At 41.3% G+C, this 17324-nt stretch overlaps 2 protein-coding genes across 4 annotated transcripts; one reads left to right on the plus strand and one right to left on the minus strand.

Annotated features, from left to right (window-relative positions):
• Positions 1-61: 61 nt before the first annotated feature.
• LOC309715406 (uncharacterized protein) lies at positions 62-5847 on the plus strand. The gene is made up of 6 exons (XM_082548493.1): positions 62-159; positions 717-908; positions 1006-1120; positions 2375-2447; positions 2643-2734; positions 3111-5847. The coding sequence occupies exons 2-6, from the start codon at positions 717-719 to the stop codon at positions 4271-4273; spliced, it is 1635 nt and encodes a 544-aa protein (XP_082404619.1). The 5' UTR covers positions 62-159; the 3' UTR covers positions 4274-5847.
• Positions 5689-17104, minus strand: dpp3 (dipeptidyl-peptidase 3). 3 transcript variants are annotated; one of them, XM_082548482.1, is made up of 19 exons: positions 16908-17104; positions 13782-13931; positions 13479-13623; positions 13271-13360; positions 12910-13047; positions 12561-12635; positions 12340-12430; positions 12117-12247; positions 11207-11337; positions 10916-10974; positions 10096-10290; positions 9875-9987; positions 9682-9774; positions 9468-9530; positions 9225-9349; positions 8483-8603; positions 8061-8240; positions 7495-7657; positions 5689-6518 (listed from the first exon to the last, which is right to left on the minus strand). In XM_082548482.1, the coding sequence occupies exons 1-19, from the start codon at positions 17066-17068 to the stop codon at positions 6376-6378; spliced, it is 2367 nt and encodes a 788-aa protein (XP_082404608.1). In that variant the 5' UTR covers positions 17069-17104; the 3' UTR covers positions 5689-6375. The 3 variants fall into 3 exon arrangements, with proteins under 3 accessions (XP_082404608.1, XP_082404610.1, XP_082404609.1); XM_082548484.1 differs by lacking the exon at positions 16908-17104 and adding an exon at positions 16616-16827; XM_082548483.1 differs by lacking the exon at positions 16908-17104 and adding an exon at positions 15349-15638.
• Positions 17105-17324: the final 220 nt, after the last annotated feature.

Genomic DNA, 17324 nt, shown 5'->3' on the forward strand with positions numbered 1-17324 from the left:
GATCGGAGAGCACGCGTCATGACAGGCCAGAGTGAAAGAGAAGTAAACTTCCTATCGTAGTAAAAAAAAAAAAAAAAAAGCTGGTGGAAGAACACGAAGCATGCCATCATAAAGTGGATCCGGAGGTGAAAAAGGAAGGAGAAGAATCGGAGCAGAGAGGTAGTAAAACAGTTTGAGTTGGTTGTTTAAAAATAAGATGAGCGTGCTGTGACACACAATTACATGACTGTAGCGCTAGAAGCCTGCGTGCAGCGCAGTTTGCGGAGGAAATGCGCAAGTTTTAGAGGAATGTACTTCGTGCGGGTCCAGACAAGTTGACATGTATAGGCTGCGGTCAGATTCAGCCCATTGATGCGTTCGTATTAAGAAGGATAAGTGTGTCAGTTTGACATTTGCTCCTTTTTTACTTAACATCTAATGACTGTTGTGACGTTTGTGTTTGCTGTCGGTGTGTCTGTAATTTAAAGATCTTCACCATAGGTTGCTATTTTATTTAAGCTCTGTCTGAGCTGCTGTGCTTTACCAAGTCTGGACTTTCCGGTCCAATCCAGTCAGATTTATGGTACAAGTGTGTGTCTCTGTTTGTGTGCAGCAGTCTCACCCGTCTTTCTGTCATTACTGGGATCCAGAAGGATGCCATAACCACGTGTAGCATTATGAGACTGCATGGAGATTTGGAGCACATTAACTATGTTGTTGTATGCATATGTGTTTAGATGGCACAGCAAGAAGAACCCCTGTACGATTTCCCAGAGCCCACCCAAGTATCGGAGCGCAAGCTGAGGGGTCAGGGTTCCCTGAAAAACATCAGTGTACTGGATCGTCTCCTGCTTACAGTGCCCGTCTGGCTTCAGCTATCAATCAACCCAGCCACAGCACTGCACATACTGCAGAGGGAACCTCCCGGGGTCTGAGACACAGACATAACACACATCCACATTTCCTCTCCTACCTTTTCTTATGCACTCCCAGTTGCGTTCAGTAATCACTTGTGTTGTCTTGCAGACGTTCCTGGTGCGAAAGTCTCGCACGTCCCAAAGAAACGTGCTCTGTGTGCGTTTGACGGATGACAGCGTGCCATCGTTTGTTCAGCAGTTTGGTATCAGAGAGGAGCAAGGCAGTAAGAGCATTACCTCAACACTTGGTAGTCTTTGGAAGAGTCCACTCACATTTTAGGAAAGCATCTTAACGTTTAATAGAGTGCTGTGAAAAAGTTATTTAGCTTCTTCCTTATTTCTTTTATTCTTGTTGCATATGTGCCATACTTATGTTAGATCATCGAGCAAATGTTAATATTAGACAAAGTAAATACAAAATGCAGTTTTTGATTAGATAATTTCATTAATTAAGGCATCAAAGATGGGAAGGAAGTGTTTGGATTCAGCCATATTAGAGTTTTCAAGTTTGAATGGTCTGCCATCGTATGACATTTTTGCCCAGTCACTTTCTTATTGATGAATCATGAACACTGAGGCAAGTGACGCCTGCAGGTCTGTAGATGTTCTTTTGTGACCTCTTGGATGAGTCGTCGATGTGCTCTTGGAGTAATTTTAGTCAGCTGGCCACTCCTGGGAAGGTTCACCACTGTTTACTCCATATGTGGATAATGGCTCTCACTGTGGTTTGGTGGAGTCTCAAAGCACCAAACAAAGTCGCTGATAGAAGTCAGTGACTTTGTTTCTCAGCTTTTCTTGAGTGTCTTTATATCATGGCATGATCTGTTGCTTTTTGAGATCTTTCAGCCCACATCACTTTGTCAGACAGGTTCGATTTAATTTATTTCCTGATCCAGCAGGTCGGGCAGTAATCATGCCTGGGAGTGGCTTGTAACATTGAGCAAAAAAAAAAAGTGGTTAATCACAGTTAATTTCTCATTTAACAAGGAGAAGCAACAACACCGTACTCGTGTGCTGGATATAAATGTAAATCTGCATTTTCTTTAATTATATTCTTTTGGCTAGGTATTATATACACCATTTGCTTGTTTTTACTTTATTATTTATTGCAACAAATAAAAATTAAAAAATACACGCACACAGACCATGATGAGTGCAGTGTTGTCAGCAATTCTATGAGTCTTATTTAACCTAGCTTTAAAATCTTTTCATTCTGAAGATGCTGTAATTAAATATCAGACAGCTTTAAATCTACAACTACACACTATCATTTCTGTACTATTACACAGTACTTACACATAAATACTAGAATTCAGATAAAAGCAAAGATGCCTTTCATTGTCTTCTTTTAAAGTAAAACTCCAGGCCAAAGACCCAATATTCTACTCAATAATTCCTCAGATAAGCTGTATTATTAATACCAGCCAGCGTTCCCTCGCACTAAACATCCCTGACATTTGAATTTTCTTCATCCGCAGCTCTGTCTCTGGAGACTTCAGCCATCAGCTTTCCAGACCTTCCAAGACTAATTTCCTTTTACTGTGTTAGCAGGTAAAATGTTGCCTTCCTCATTCTCAGTTTCCTTAGTGGTTCTTTGGTATAATTTTGATTCTTTAACCTTGCTCAAGTCCTATTACGTTGTCATCACTTCTTCCTCTTTTTCCACGTGAATCCATTCCAATATCTGTTTATGTGCAAGAACTAATGCAGATCTTTTTAATCTCTGCGGCGCATGTTTCTTTTCAGAGATGTGCTACCATTCCCTCTGGAGCTTCCTGACGCAATAGCGAGGGCATCATCGCACAAAGAGCTCGAGTCTATCTCACACATGGGAATAGGTTGGTCATTTCATTTTTTTCCCCCAATAGAAGATTTTGTAAGCATGCTCAACTTCAAATACTTTGATCTTCCAGGATTTATTTAAGCACATCATTAATTATGTCTCAGCCGCAGGTTAGCAAGCAGCCACTGGGGGAAGTTTGTGTGTAGGTGCATCTTTTCTGTCCTCTGCTTACTTAATTCTTTTATGTATGAAATGTGAATTTAATAAAAAATAAATAAATCAATAGTAAATTACTGTCACAATGATGTTGAATTTATGCAGCTTATAAAATGTAAACTTTACTCAATAAATCACTGTTCGCATTAGAATCACAGTAAAATTTGGTTATGATGAACTTATTAAAATAACCAAAACATTTTTTTGTTGTGTAGAGTTTTGGAATTCCCACCTAAATGTCCGTGGGCCACGGGAGACACCTAAGCCCCGAAAAGCTAAGGAGAAGAAGCGAGATGTTGCAACCTCCGCCCTGCCTAAGTCTGCACTGCAGTCAAGCTCTCCAGCTCCGTCTGACTCAGCTCCACAGCCAGACTCAGACAACCAGCATAAATCTGCACCTGACTCAGATGCTGCCGCCCAGAAATCGTCTCTAAATTCCACCTTGTTCCACGAGTTTTGCCCGATCACCACGCGTAGTCCCTTAGAGCTGGACTGTGGCTCTGGGCTGGGCGCTCTCTGTTTCATCAACCCTCTTTTCCTGCAGTCTCAGAGCACTTTATCCAGACGGCGCATGTTCAAGCACAGCCTCAAAGTCCGGGTTTCAACAGAGACATCGACCATGCTGTCGCCCCCGCTTGCTCCACCACCTCCGCCACCTTTAATGCCAAAAACCAAGGGGAGGTGTAAAGCCCAGAAGAGCGGACAGGAAACACTCGAGCTGAGAAAAGGCCAAACTGCTCAAGACGGCCATACCCAGCCGGTGACGCAAAACGATCCCAGCGGTGGTCAACCGCAGCCTTCATCAGCAATTCCTCAGATCCAGCCAGGGATGCAGGAGCAGCAGATGGAAGCACGCCAAAGTAAAGAGGGAGTGAAAGAAGAGGAGGCTACTGCCCAGCCACCAGCAATAAAGGAGCATCTCCCAGCTGACTCAGACTACATGAAACCCTGTCCAATAATCAGTTTCCCCAATTGTGCCTCACTGTCGTCTAAGCCACCTCCTCTTTTCCCCAAAATTTTTCAATCCCTCTCTCCTCGTGACTCTCCCAGTGCTTCTCCCTCTCTTTCCCCTTATCAGTCCCCATCTGTATCTCCCAAGATGCACATTTCTCTCTCCCCTAATGACTCACCCAGCCTTTCTCCCTCCCATTCGCCTTATCAGTCCCCATCTCTTTCTCCTAAGGTCCCCTACTCTCTCTCTCCCTTCATCTCCCAACCCTTCTCTCCGTTGATAGAGCTGGCCAGCGATACATACTCCACTCCTTCAACACCGGATCAGTTGAGATCAGACAGTGAAGCTGAAGAGAAGGAGGAAGCACAAGTGATCGAAAACAAGGATGGAGAATACAAAGATCAGCACAAAGATGGAAAAGGTTGACTTGGTGTTACAAACGAATGCTGCTTCTGTAAACGATAGGGAGAGCTGCAGTACTGAAGAAACGGCAGAAACTCCTGATTAGGGCTGGGTATCGTCACTGATGTTTAGAATCGATTCGATCCACGATTCGATTCAATTCAATTTGAATCTGGGAAATTTTGCCTCAGACAGTCAGAAATATTATAATTCAGATCAGTACATTGACATATTTTTGTATCTATTAAAAGGGAAGCTGACACTTTCCAGACTTTATCAAAAGGTGTGAGCGTCACAGCAGAGGCCTTTGTGTCAAAGTAGCTGAAGATAAAACACAGAAAAACATGAAGGTGATTTTCCTGGCCTGGGATTTTATAAAAATATTCCACAGTACATCAAAAACGAAAAAACCATTAATCAACATATGAACATTACCTCTAAAGTTACAGCGGTTTTATTAGAGACACGGCGTTTTGCATTTTGTATAATTTTAAAAAGTTTAAATTTGTTCAGAAGTTAGGTTTTCTTTTCGGAAGTAAGTAAAAGGGGAAAAAAAAAAAAAAACATCGGCCGACAGCGCTGTAAACAACGGTAGACTTGTGCGTAACAAGCAAGCGAATAATGCAGAAAACAGATTTCGGGGATAGATGGGAAACTGTTCTTGAAGTACACTGAGAAAGAGAGAGAGAGAGAGCTGTGCATGAAGTGTGATTTTTATCGTGGTGGAAGCAAAACCGCAAAAGTCAGAGGGAATTCATGACGATGTTTATATAAAGCGTAGTTTGGATCTTCTTTTGCTGCTGGTTCGGTCAATATTGTTTGGAGAGAGATCAAACTAACAGCTTTAGAATCAGCGCAAAAAGGGCGTAAACACAAAGCGCGGACCCGCCGAAACATCAGAAGCAGCGAGCTGTCGGCTTTCAGCCTCGACCGTGTCCGTGCCGTCGGTGAGAAAGGCGACATCTCACCGATTCTGATCCGTCGGCGGGTCCGCGCTTTGTGTTTACGTCTTTGTACAGAAGCCGTGTACCTGCTCTCATTTACTGTTTTAGATGTTTGGTGGTGGTTGAAATTTTGTGAGGTTTCACCTGAGATTCTGGAATTTTGGGCAAAATACATTTATATAAAAAAATCGATTCAGGATTTTAATGAATGATATCACGTTATCCAAGCCAGAATTGATTTTAATCAATGAATTGATTATTAAAACCCACCCCTACTCCTGATACATCCGACAAACAGGGCGATGGTACAAAAGCATCTAACGAGCAAACAGCTTAAACTGCCTTTTAATTACTAATCCCTGGGATTACTTCAGAATGCCAGTAGTTTCTTCAGGGTGACTCTTTATTGTTAACGTGTAGTAAAAGTGAGTTTATGAAAATGAAACCTGCTATGATTCTGGAAGGAAAGAAAAAATACCACCCAGATCTTATCAAATTGATTTTTTTTTTTTATTTGTTCAGATTCAACATCAAAAATACTTACTAGTCCAACTCACCAGAAAGAGGAATAACACTAATCCAATATGTCTTAATACCAAACTGGGCAAAAAAAAAAACCCATGAAGTATTACTTTGCCTTACAGTCAACATTAAGTTGTCACTGGAGCTAGTTAACAGTCCTAAACCTCTCAAGTCATTAACACCGAAATGGGCATAAAACTAAAAAGGACCAGCTGTGAAGACTGTAAAATCTGTAGCCATGAGTTGACTGTAAAAAAGTATTCACTTCAATCACTTTGAGTTACCATAAAGATTTGTAAAAGCATCTTTTCAATGCTTTAACTGTTTTTAAGTGTCAGGGTTACATTGGTTTAGTTCTTACTTCATTAGAAAAGTGTTTGCCAAAGACATCTGCAAGAGTGATGAGCTATTAATAATCATCTCACTCACACCGTGTCTGACAATTGTCATCAGAAACAGACGTGACACGGAACCAGAGTGCTTAAGAATCAGTTGGTGCTTGAAAAGTTGTGGCTGCTCTGGTTCTATGGCTTTATTGGATGTAAGAAAGAATCATTCTGCTATTGCATACAGTTGCAAAGAAAGAAAAAAAGAAGAAAAATCTGATTTCTGTTGGTACTTTTTGGAAATTGCAAAGCAGATTCTCCCTCCCTCCACATATCAACACCAGCAGGGAGCGTCTTGTTTGCTCAGCTCCAGCAGGCCGGACTCCAGCTGCTCTGCATCGTCTTGGAAGCGCTCGGTAAAGGAACGAATCAAACCTGCTGCGCTGCCTTCGTATTCCACCAGCTCAACACTATCCCCTGGAAATCAAACACACACAGACTGAATGATTAACTCTGGCAGAACAGAGCTAATTCACTTGTTTGTATGCTTGTATAACTGTTGTCTGTCACAACAAGTTGAACAGTTAATATATTTTTAATGCCATTTGATTTGATATACCTTTATTAGTCCCACAAGGGGACATTTCATAAGGCTGCCGACCTATTGCACGCAATGGCGCCGCCATCTTACCCTCCGACCATAAGACAGGTCAGAGAGGTATATTTGTACAATTGTTAATATTTCTATGCGAGGATGAAGCAGTGCCATTACAGATTTGACACGTAGTCTTTAAGCAAACTCCAAAAAGGTATTTTTGGAAGCTTCCAAATAAAACTTGGATATAGAGAAGCGTAATCATCCTTTCCATTCATTACCTCACAACACTATATTAATCAGATTTAACATTTTAGGATCTGTAAAATCACATACATTATGATTTCTCCTTTTTTCAACTGAAAATAATGTAGACATTGAACTCAATCAAGTCAATATGTTTTATCCAACCAGATAAGTTTATATCACAAGTTTTTTGCTGCAAAATGAGATTGACTCTGTCACCATAAGACCATCTATCAGTCTGTAATTGAAAGGGGAGATAAGCTGCCAAATGTATTCAACCTGTTTCTGATAAATCAGTCCAAGTCAGACTGCGAATGTTAGCAGAACACTTGCCTTCTATCAGCCAACCTGTGCAATTGCCTTGCGATCAGTTGCAATTGGTAACAGAATGTCCAAAAGAATCACATTCTGAGCCCTCTTGTTTGCAGTATTCCAATAGTGTTTTAAAATTGACACCTTACCATGCAAATTGTCGTTTCGTTTCCCCCGATCCCAACCCTAATCATCACATGCTTATGAATAGTTTTATAGAAGTGAAAACAGCTAGACCGGTTATCAAACATAAATAAATAAATCAGACAGCACCCTGTTAAAACAGAGTCATTTCCATACCGCTGATTCTTGTGTTGGCTTGAACAAACATCTTGCGAGCCTCCTTCCTCAGCAGCACCGTCTCGCGCAGGCGCAAAAAGTTGTGAGCGCCAGTGTCGCTTACAGTGGAGTACTTGTCATAGAAAGCCCTGCCTCCTTCCACGTCTGCCGTCGACTTAAAGACCTACAAATCAGTTTACAAACTGTGGATTCAGCTTAACAGCATACTGAATGAAATCAACAGAAAGACGACAATAAAGCTTAGATGATGGCTTAGAGTAAACTTAGGTGGAAAGTTTGGATCAATCTAGTTGCAAAACAGGTTACAAAAGCTTGACTCATTTCATTGTTTTGTTCAACCCTCAAACTAAAATCCTAACTATAAGTTACTGCAAAAGTAAATAATACACAAATTCACATTTGCCATGGTGCACCCAATTAAGTTTTAATATATATTTTTTTAAACATAAAACACTCAACTGCTAATCAAAATTGTTGCTGCTTAATTTAGTGGTGCATGTAGCTGTCAAATCGATTCTAGTGAATTATTCTATTTTGCATCCATTGATTGGAGAAGTATTGATTACCTGCAGTTTACAAAGGAACCTATGGATGGCGTTCTTGCCCACGGTGGGGATCTTGCTTCGGTCCAGTGTAATTTGTGCATCGGGCTTGCCATCTTCTCCCGTTACTTCCTCCAGGCCCACCAGGCCCTCTCCAGCCTCCAGCAGCACGCGTAGGATGACGAATCGAGCCTGCATGTGAGCCTGACACAAACACATAACGCCACATATAGTTGACGTACTGTCTAACAAACAAACTGAAATTTACCATCAACTTATTTATAAAAATGACACAGACGTATCGAGCTGAGGCTGTAAGAAACACATAGTCAACGTTCTGTATGCTTGATTGTAGAAACTGTTCAGCTAATACTTTGCAACTTTGAAGAAGAAGTGAAAAGAGGCCACTAGTAAGAGGAAAACTGCTCAGTGAGCAGACACATTACCTGTCTCCAGCGCTTGCTCTCAGGTGTGTAGAACTCCAGGCCCAGCAGTCCCGCTCTCACCATGCTGAGCCAGTTTATGTACACCACATCATCTGCATCCTGACCCTCATGGCCAAAAATACTGGCAGAGAAACACATGGATGTAAACGCACCGACCCCACAGAGAATCAGCCACACTCTTGGACATACATAATGACCACTACCTCCAACCCACTTTTATATATTTAACAAAAAACCCATCCATGTCCAAAAACTGGAGTAAGACTGAAAAATAACTGTAAAAGTGGACTGAAGAGCTGCTTAAAGTTTCCAAACATCCAAATAAAGTGGGCACTATTTCACTTGGCTCTGGAGTTTGTTTTTTTTAATATTCATTACATATTTAAATAGATTGAAAGCCTTTGTTTTTGTTCCCAAAAGATTCTTGGATCCCACAAATATTTTTCCAGCTGCAAAAATCTGTCAGTTTATGGAAATTTGAGGGAGACTTTTGAATCCAAATGTGACTTTTATTTTCTTATTTATACAGTTTATTTGATCTCCTTTTTATTTTTACTTTATGTGCAATATTTGCTTCTCTACATGAAATATTGAGGAGATGCTGAGCCTAAGAATTTCACTGCTGGGAGTGATTGTTACCTGTAGATGCCAATAAGAAAACTTTTTGGTTAAGGTGGGATGTGTAAGTTAGTTTAACATATATAATACATATTTATTACAAGATACAGTGTGCAGGACATACCTGAGCACTTGTTTGTTGAGGCACAAATAGAGTCCGACACACTCAGCGCGGCATTCTTCATAAGAAGAAGCAATCGTGGAGAACTTACTGTCCCAGGTCTCGCTGCCCCGATACCAGCTGGACACCTGAAACGCATGTTCACACATTAAGTCTCTCTTTTATTCAGCAACTGAAAACTAAAGCATGAAAACGGCCATTAGATTTTAAAACCAAACAGAAAGGTGCACACAAAAACAAACTCACCGGTTCACCGGTCTCTGGGTTGATCACCTTACTTTGGTCAAAGTTAAACTTGCCCATGTCATCCTATGGATGGAGATTGAGGACACACAAACTAGATTTATTCACTGATTTTTTTAAATTGTCCAGAAAAAAAAAAAATCATTAAATGAAACATTTTACAAAGAGGAACGGGCTATATCTGCTGCTCTTAACACACCACAGGAAGTAAACAGACCTGGACAAACAGCTTTCCGCTCCCGTGACCCAGAAGCTCGTGAAGTCCAACCTGCACTTCGAACGACGGGCCCTTCCATTTGATAAACAAATCCTGGAGAAAACAGAAGGATCAGGAGAATGTATTATTACACAGGTGTGTGAATGGAAAACAGAGATGGTGTTTAAGAGAATCAGAAAAATGTGTAAAATACCTTGTCACCCTCCTCCAGGAAGGTCAGTTTTTCCTTTTGCGTTGCATAGGCTACAGCCAGCACGTTACCAAGCGACACGTTTTTAAAGCCCTCTGTCTGTCTGATGTCATCGTCTATATACAAACAAACAAACAAACAAAAACAAACAAACAAACAAGCTCAATGCTGTAATCAAGCTGGACTCAGCTGTTTGACAGTGTCAGAGATTTCTGCGCACGTACAGTTGGGGATGTTGATGCCAGCTGGTATTCCACTCCCAGCGAAGGTGAGAACGTCCAGTGAGGTGAAGTCCGGTTTAAGGAACGTATCCTTCTCAAACTCCTGCGGCCAAGGCAACTCAGGAAGCAAGACTTCTGCTGAACTCACCAGTTTGGCGAAACGCTCACTCATCGCCTTGTTCACAACGGCCACAAAACCTAAAACAGCATGACGCAATAAACTTAGGAAATCAAATCCACCACGTAATTTTTTAATGCTCATTTCCAGGTCTGTATTTTTATTTTTCGACTCTACTGGAGTAGTTTTGCATGACTCACAGCTTAAATTGTTATTCATCCGTCCCTTGGTGCACACACTCAGATTTTCCACCGTTTCAAACAAGCTTTTTTAGCTCCCTTCCCCCTCCCTTTAACACAAATTTTTGCTGATCGGCATGTGCCTGAAATAACCATATAAGGGATCGCCACTCTCACTGACATCACACAGAGCCAAGAGTAGGTTGGGAGAGAAAAAAAAATCCTTATCAGTCTCACACTGATAAGGATTCATGGACACTTGGACATATGTTGCCCAAATTAGATCCAGCATTTCAACAGTAGTACTAAACAACGTCCTTTACAATGCGTGTTCATTTAAAGACCACAGGCTGCAATTACTAATGGGGCAAAACACAGAAATGTATCCAGGGGAGATGCTAAGTCCATCTACTTAAGTAAGCTCAGCCAACCAGCAGGAAATAAAACCCAAAGAGACCCATAAGATCACAGCTTGCACAACAATAGTCATGACAGTATCGCTCTTCTTCATCAGCTTGGCACTTACCTTCAAACTCTCCTCTGGAGCCAAATGGGTCTCTGTAGCTCTCGATGAAACCTATATAACTGAGAGGAAGCAAGACCGGGGAGGAAATGAAGGGATAATAAGGAGTAGAGTGAAGAGCGGTATTCATTCACAGTGCAAAGGTCAGAATGAGTTTTAAGGGGAAGTAAATAGGCAGGAAATGTAATAAATCAATTTCACTGAGCAGCAGAATTTAAACGGTGCTAAAATAGTCCCTCTCTAAAATTCATCGGGATCTCATAAACGTACTGTGCTGCTGATTAGTGGACTCACCTCTCCACAATTGGCCCCTTGTCTTTAATCCAGTAGCGCGAACCCTCTTTATGTGCGTCAATGGAGCCTAAGGTGAAGCTGCGTGTGTACTCTTCAAGCATCTTCCTCTGGTTCTCATTGGCAGCATAGGCCTGCAAGACATTCACAAACAAATTCTCTTTTAACAGGGGTTGGGCAGGGCACTTTGTCACACTTGCAACTAGTGCAAAATGCTGCGGTACAACCTTTAACTGGCAGAAGGAAATTTGACCACATCACTCCGATTTTGGCCTCTCTACAGTGGCTTCTAATTGAATTTAGGATCCGTTTTAAAGTCCTTTTATTGGTTTTTAAATCTCTAAATGGTCTGGCACCTGTTTATTTGTCTGACTAATGAAGCCCCATGTCCCCATTCGTTCCCTTCGGTCAGCTGAGCAGTTGTTGCTTTCGGTCCCAAAGTCACGGCTGAAACTTAGAGGAGACCGAGCGTTCTCTGTTGCAGCGCCGATGCTTTGGAATAATCTTCCTCTCCATATTAGACAACTACATCAGTGCCAGTTTTTAAGTCCTTATTAAAAACCTATTTTTATTCCCTGGCTTTTAACTCTGTGGGTAACTGACATTTTTATTAATTTTATTGCTACGTCTGGTTTCTGCTATTTTATTACTATATTTATATTTGTATTGTACAACACTTTGGTTTACCAGGTGTGTTTTTAAAGTGCTATATAAATAAATGATGATGATGATGATGATGATGAACGAAACAAAACTTATTTTGTAACTAGAACTCTGACAGAAACATTTTTTGGTTCACTCAATCTTCTCGTAAAGACAATTACTGATATTTTACTAACCCAACTTTATGTTTTAGATTTAAATGATAAAACTGGTATTCATGTAAGCTCCACTGCATTCTTAGCCGTCTCACCTGTGCTTTTTCAAGATAATAGCAGACTTTTTCCATGACACGGCTATAGTCTCCCCTCTTCACAGTGAACTCTTTGTCTTCAAAGCTGAAGCTGCCACAGCAGGACTCGCACTCCCCATCCACTGCGCAGTCTGTGAACCAATTATTTATTTATTTTCATTAATATATATTGAAATACTTTTTGCATGCCATTTTGTTTTGGCTTTTTTAACTGCAGTTTGACCTTTTTGCACAGCTGAAGCCAAGCGGACCTCATAGCAGGCTTTCCCTCCGTCTTCCTTCTTAAACAGACGCGTGTTGTAGGCAGACAGTTTCTAGAAACAAGCGACAAGAATAAACTGAGTAAGACTCAAAGGCAGATTAAAAACACATTTATCATAAGAAGGAGATTAAAAGAGATAAAAGAAACAATAAAATATTTATTTTAGATGTGAATTTGCTTACTTTTGAGTCGAGGAACTTCTGAGCCAGCTCAGCATCCTCCAGGCAGCAGTTTCCTGAGAAATAGGTGGTAATTCCCTGAAGCAAACAAAAACAAATTGAGTCAATGAGCCATGCATCCTCTCACAGGGAACAAGCATATTTACTGCTTTCCTAAAAAGCAGATAAAATCTCAGAATTAAGGGGGGGAAAAGAAGAAGAAGTCAAAATAAAACCAAAGAGAACGAAACTTTTGCAGCTGAGGCCAAAACCATTTGTCACATTTCTCCCATCTATGAAAACCACTGGCTATTTAATCAAAATTGTTAACCAGCCAGCCTGCACTTGGCTTTAAATGATTAAAAGATCCCACCTTGTCGCCCAGCCCCAGCTGTTTCTGTCTGTTTTCCAGCGAGTAGAGGAGACAGGAGCAGCTGTCCCACAGAGCCTCCATCTCAGCCGGCTGCTCCTGAAAGGCCTGGCTGGCCCAAACCAGCGCTTTCAGCTTGTCCTAGTGTACATGCCACAGATGCAGACAGATAAACACATCAGATTACACTATATCAGGCACACTTGTTCTGAACACCACTGATATCTTTCAGGTTTCTAAAGTTACATTTTGTTAGCTTCGTGTTTACACTCTACGAAGCTGCTTTTACAGTTGTCCTCAACCTATAATCTGGTTAAAAAGTATCTAAACTAGATTGACAACTCTTACTGCAGGCCTGTTTTACCTTAGGCAGATTTGGGATGAACTTTGTGTCTCCAAAAGACTTGTAGTTGCCCATGTTTGCATACAGACCTGCTGCATACACCAGAAAGGCCTGAATATCATAAACGACAAAACATCGAAGAAACATTTTTATATGGCTGCAGCCGTTTGTGGATGAAAGCTTGTTTTAGAAAGAAATGAAACGGCAGAGAGACGGCGAGGCCGTGTACCTGATACTCCTCAGAGCTGAGCCCAGCTGCTGTGGCGACCTGTTCCAGCTGTGCAGGCGTCTGCTTCCTGAAGATTCTCTGCAGCAAGACAAAGATGTTTGCAGACTCGGGGGACGTCTGCAGCAGTACTACCAGACCGCCATACCTAAGACAAACGTTCAAACAGATGTATTTACATTTGTTATTTTTAAAACCAGCAGGACGGCAAATTTTAAATAACCTGAAGTCTTTTGTTGTTTCAAGAAGGTGAAACATGTAATTTCAGAGTGTTGACATTCTCACATTTTTGCATTAGTAACATACCAAGATGCGCGTGACAGGTAGTGGGCGTACATCTTCTCCTGAGGTGAAAGCAAACGAAAGGCCTCGCTGCAGTCGAGTGCGGAGATTCCAATGTCATTTGGGAGGTAGTACTGGGAGTCCACCATCTTGAGTCTGAACGTTACACTCGTGCTGTATTAAAATAGCAGGAAAGGAAAGTGGGGAACATGTTAGGAGGAAATGTGGGACAGCAAGATAAGTGGTGCTTCAAGTTAGAACCTACAACTTTCTTCTTTTTTTTTTTTGTTTAAACCGTGGGTATTTGCACACCTGTCTCTGTCAGGCAGGACATGCAGTGTAGAACAGCTTGTGTACGATACAAACACACTGATATTTACTTGCAACAGTCCTACAGATACTAGAATGACTTCTATGTATAATTATTTTAAGAGTCTTTTTAAGAGTTGGGTTTGCCAGCTTCTTGTCCTTCCTCTTTTGGTCGGTCCCTTTAGGGGTCACCAGGTCATCTCACCTAATATCTAGCATCCTCCTCTACCACACCAATCCTTTTACTTCTTCTGTTGTTGTCTTCTTTTTCTCCTCCCTTTGCAGCTCCATATTCAACATCCTTTGTCCATTATATCCACTATCCCTCCTCTGCGCATGTCCAAAACATCTCAGCCTTGTCTCTCTAACTTTGTCTCCTAACTGGTGACTGTTAGCTCATTTCTGAACTTATCCATCCTGAGAGGTGAGGGTGGGGTGGTGGATAGGTGTGGAAAGGGGGGGAGACAAAGGGGATGGGTGTGTGTCTTTATGTAAAACTGATGTCTGTGTGTCCCCTTCCATTTTAATATCCATCTGATTTTCACTCATACTCCTCTTTTTACACATCATACGCTCACACACCAACACATACACCGAACGTTTCTCTTTCAATGCAGAGGGCACATGGTTGCCATTGAGATCTGTAGCCTTGGGTCTTCAGGCCCCCAAAAACTTCTCTTTGGCTTGTTGGTTGCGTTATTGCAGTTTCTTGCCATCATTATCAAGTACATTATCATGACACGCGTGCACATTTGAGCAACCCACTGTGCTTTTCTACATGTGCTCTGTCACCTCTTTAGTTCTCTTATTTTCTCCCCCTCTCTTTTTCTTTCCGTCTTTTCCCCTACCTGTTAGCTCTGACATTGATATATTTTGGAACTGCTGTGAAAAATAATAGTATTAATAATAATAATTAATAAATAGATAAAGGAAGAAGAAAAATGAACAAGCAGCCTATAGAGCCGGGGTGGGGGAACTCCAGGCCTTGATCCAACACAGCTGATTTAAATGGCTAAATTACCTCCTCAACATGCCTTGAAGTTCTCCAGAGGCCTGGTAATGAACTAATCATTTGACTCAGGTGTGTTGACCCAGGGTCCTATCTAACACAGCACGACACAGGCCCTTGAGGCCTGGAGTTCCCCAACCCTGCTATAGAGAGTCTACAGAGCTCCTCAAGCAAACATGTTTGTCACAACAGTATATTTAGATCATAAATGTAATTGCAAAAGCTGCCAGACCGGACAGGCTTAAAAAAAAAAAACAAAAAAAAAAAACATACCAGGTCTCACTCTTGCACATCTTCCCTTTCAGTTTTGCTGCTATCCTTTTGTCACAAATTATTCCAGGCACTCATCTCCACCACTCCAAGCTCAACTCTGCCTGCACTTGCTTCTTGACCCCGCTTGTGCACAGTTCGTCCCTTTAACATCTTTACTGCCTCTACTTCATGCATCTTCACTGTTAAAAGTGCTTCCTTCTTATTCACACACACATGTATTCTTGTCTTGCTTCAAAGACTTTCATTACTCTTGTCTCCAGAACATACTTCCACCTGCTCTATATTCTCACTGCAGCCCCCAAAGCTGGAGACTCCCATCTGATCTCATCTGTCAGCCTGTCCATCAATGCTGCAAATAAGAAAGGGCTCAGATCTCTGATGTAATTCTACCCCCACCTTAAAATCATCTGTCACCCCTACCACACCTCACTTACCTCATGTCCTTCACCACCCTCACATTCTTGTCTGCCACTCCTGAATTCTTATCTAGTACTATAGTTGCTCTCTTGGTACCCTAATATACTCAGATTTTCAGTTTGCAATAAAACACAAAAGGACTTCACCTAATGATTTTAGTTCCCAAATAAGTTTTTAATGATTCTTAGAAATTAACACTAATTCTTTAATAGATTGCCCTGTTTACATATTTTTTTTAATATACTTCAATTGGGAGCTGTAGTGGTTAAAATAGAGCATAGTGCAGTGGCAAGTAAATTAAGATAAGATAAGCTTTATTGACATTGTAAGCACAAGCGTACAAAGAAACTGGAATTACATGAATTGAAGTGTGGTTATATTTCATATAAATATATTTCGGAGAAGCAGTAAAGAGAGAAGCTTTTGTGACAACAGGCGCTGATCGTCCAGTGAACCTTGACTTGCAGGACCGTGGCACAGATTCAAAATCAGTTAATATTACTCGAGCCTGTTTTATTTTCCGTTTCACTTTCCCCCCCAAAAAACTACAGTAACTGATATGAAGAGTCTACACACGAAAATAAATCCTGATTGTGTCTCTTTTAAAACCAACACAACGATAGTACGTGTCTGAATTAAGTATGAATACAGAGGCTACAGCTAACTGAATAACGTTAGCTTCCTGAGTGCATGCTAAGACGGCTGCATTTAATAAAGACTCGGCGACTTCTGTAAACAAAATAATTAATCACAAAATGTGCAAGTCATTAATCGGTATGACTGTCTGCTAACTGATACACAAGTGAGATAAATATAAATAAAGGTAAAAGTCAACTCAAAAACTCGTTACCTTGATTCCGTTATAGCGCTGAGCGAATGTCAAATTGCAGTCTCACGCTGCACACTTCCTATATTCATTCAACGAGAGAATCAGCCCTCAGCCAATCAGAGGTTGTATATCGTGGCCGATGGAAACTTTAGCCAATCACTGAGCAGCTATGCCGAGCTTTTTAACGCGTTTCACATTGTGAATTTGAACAAGATTAAGTTTGAAGAACACCGCCGTTAACCACAGCAGGAAGGTTCAGGAAATGCTAACAAGAAACAGAGACTATAGCAGTCAGATAAGTGTGTATATGTACCAAAGTCTTCGAAAAGGTAGAGCACATGACGAGGTGGCCGAGTGGTTAAGGCGATGGACTGCTAATCCATTGTGCTCTGCACGCGTGGGTTCGAATCCCATCCTCGTCGGTCTCATTTTACAAGCACGAAAAATTTTGAACATTGTTCGTCCCTGATACATTCTCCCTTAATGCTGCTAAACATGAGTTATTCAGTCGCACAACCGGAACATCGAAGGGTCAGAATCCTACAAACTCGTTGGGCTATCACTCAACAGCGCCTCCTGCCCTTCCTGACAGCCCTACACCATCTCCTCCTCCTCATTTCTGGCCCTGATATTGAAAATTTGGCTTAGGAAAAATCAGCAGTCTTTCAGCTGCTCAGCACACAGAGCTATAAAACCACAACCACACATTCTTTCCTTTCATCTTCATTTA

This window comes from Aulonocara stuartgranti (assembly GCF_965226115.1).
Source record: "Aulonocara stuartgranti genome assembly, chromosome: 10".
NCBI lineage: Eukaryota > Metazoa > Chordata > Actinopteri > Cichliformes > Cichlidae > Aulonocara > Aulonocara stuartgranti.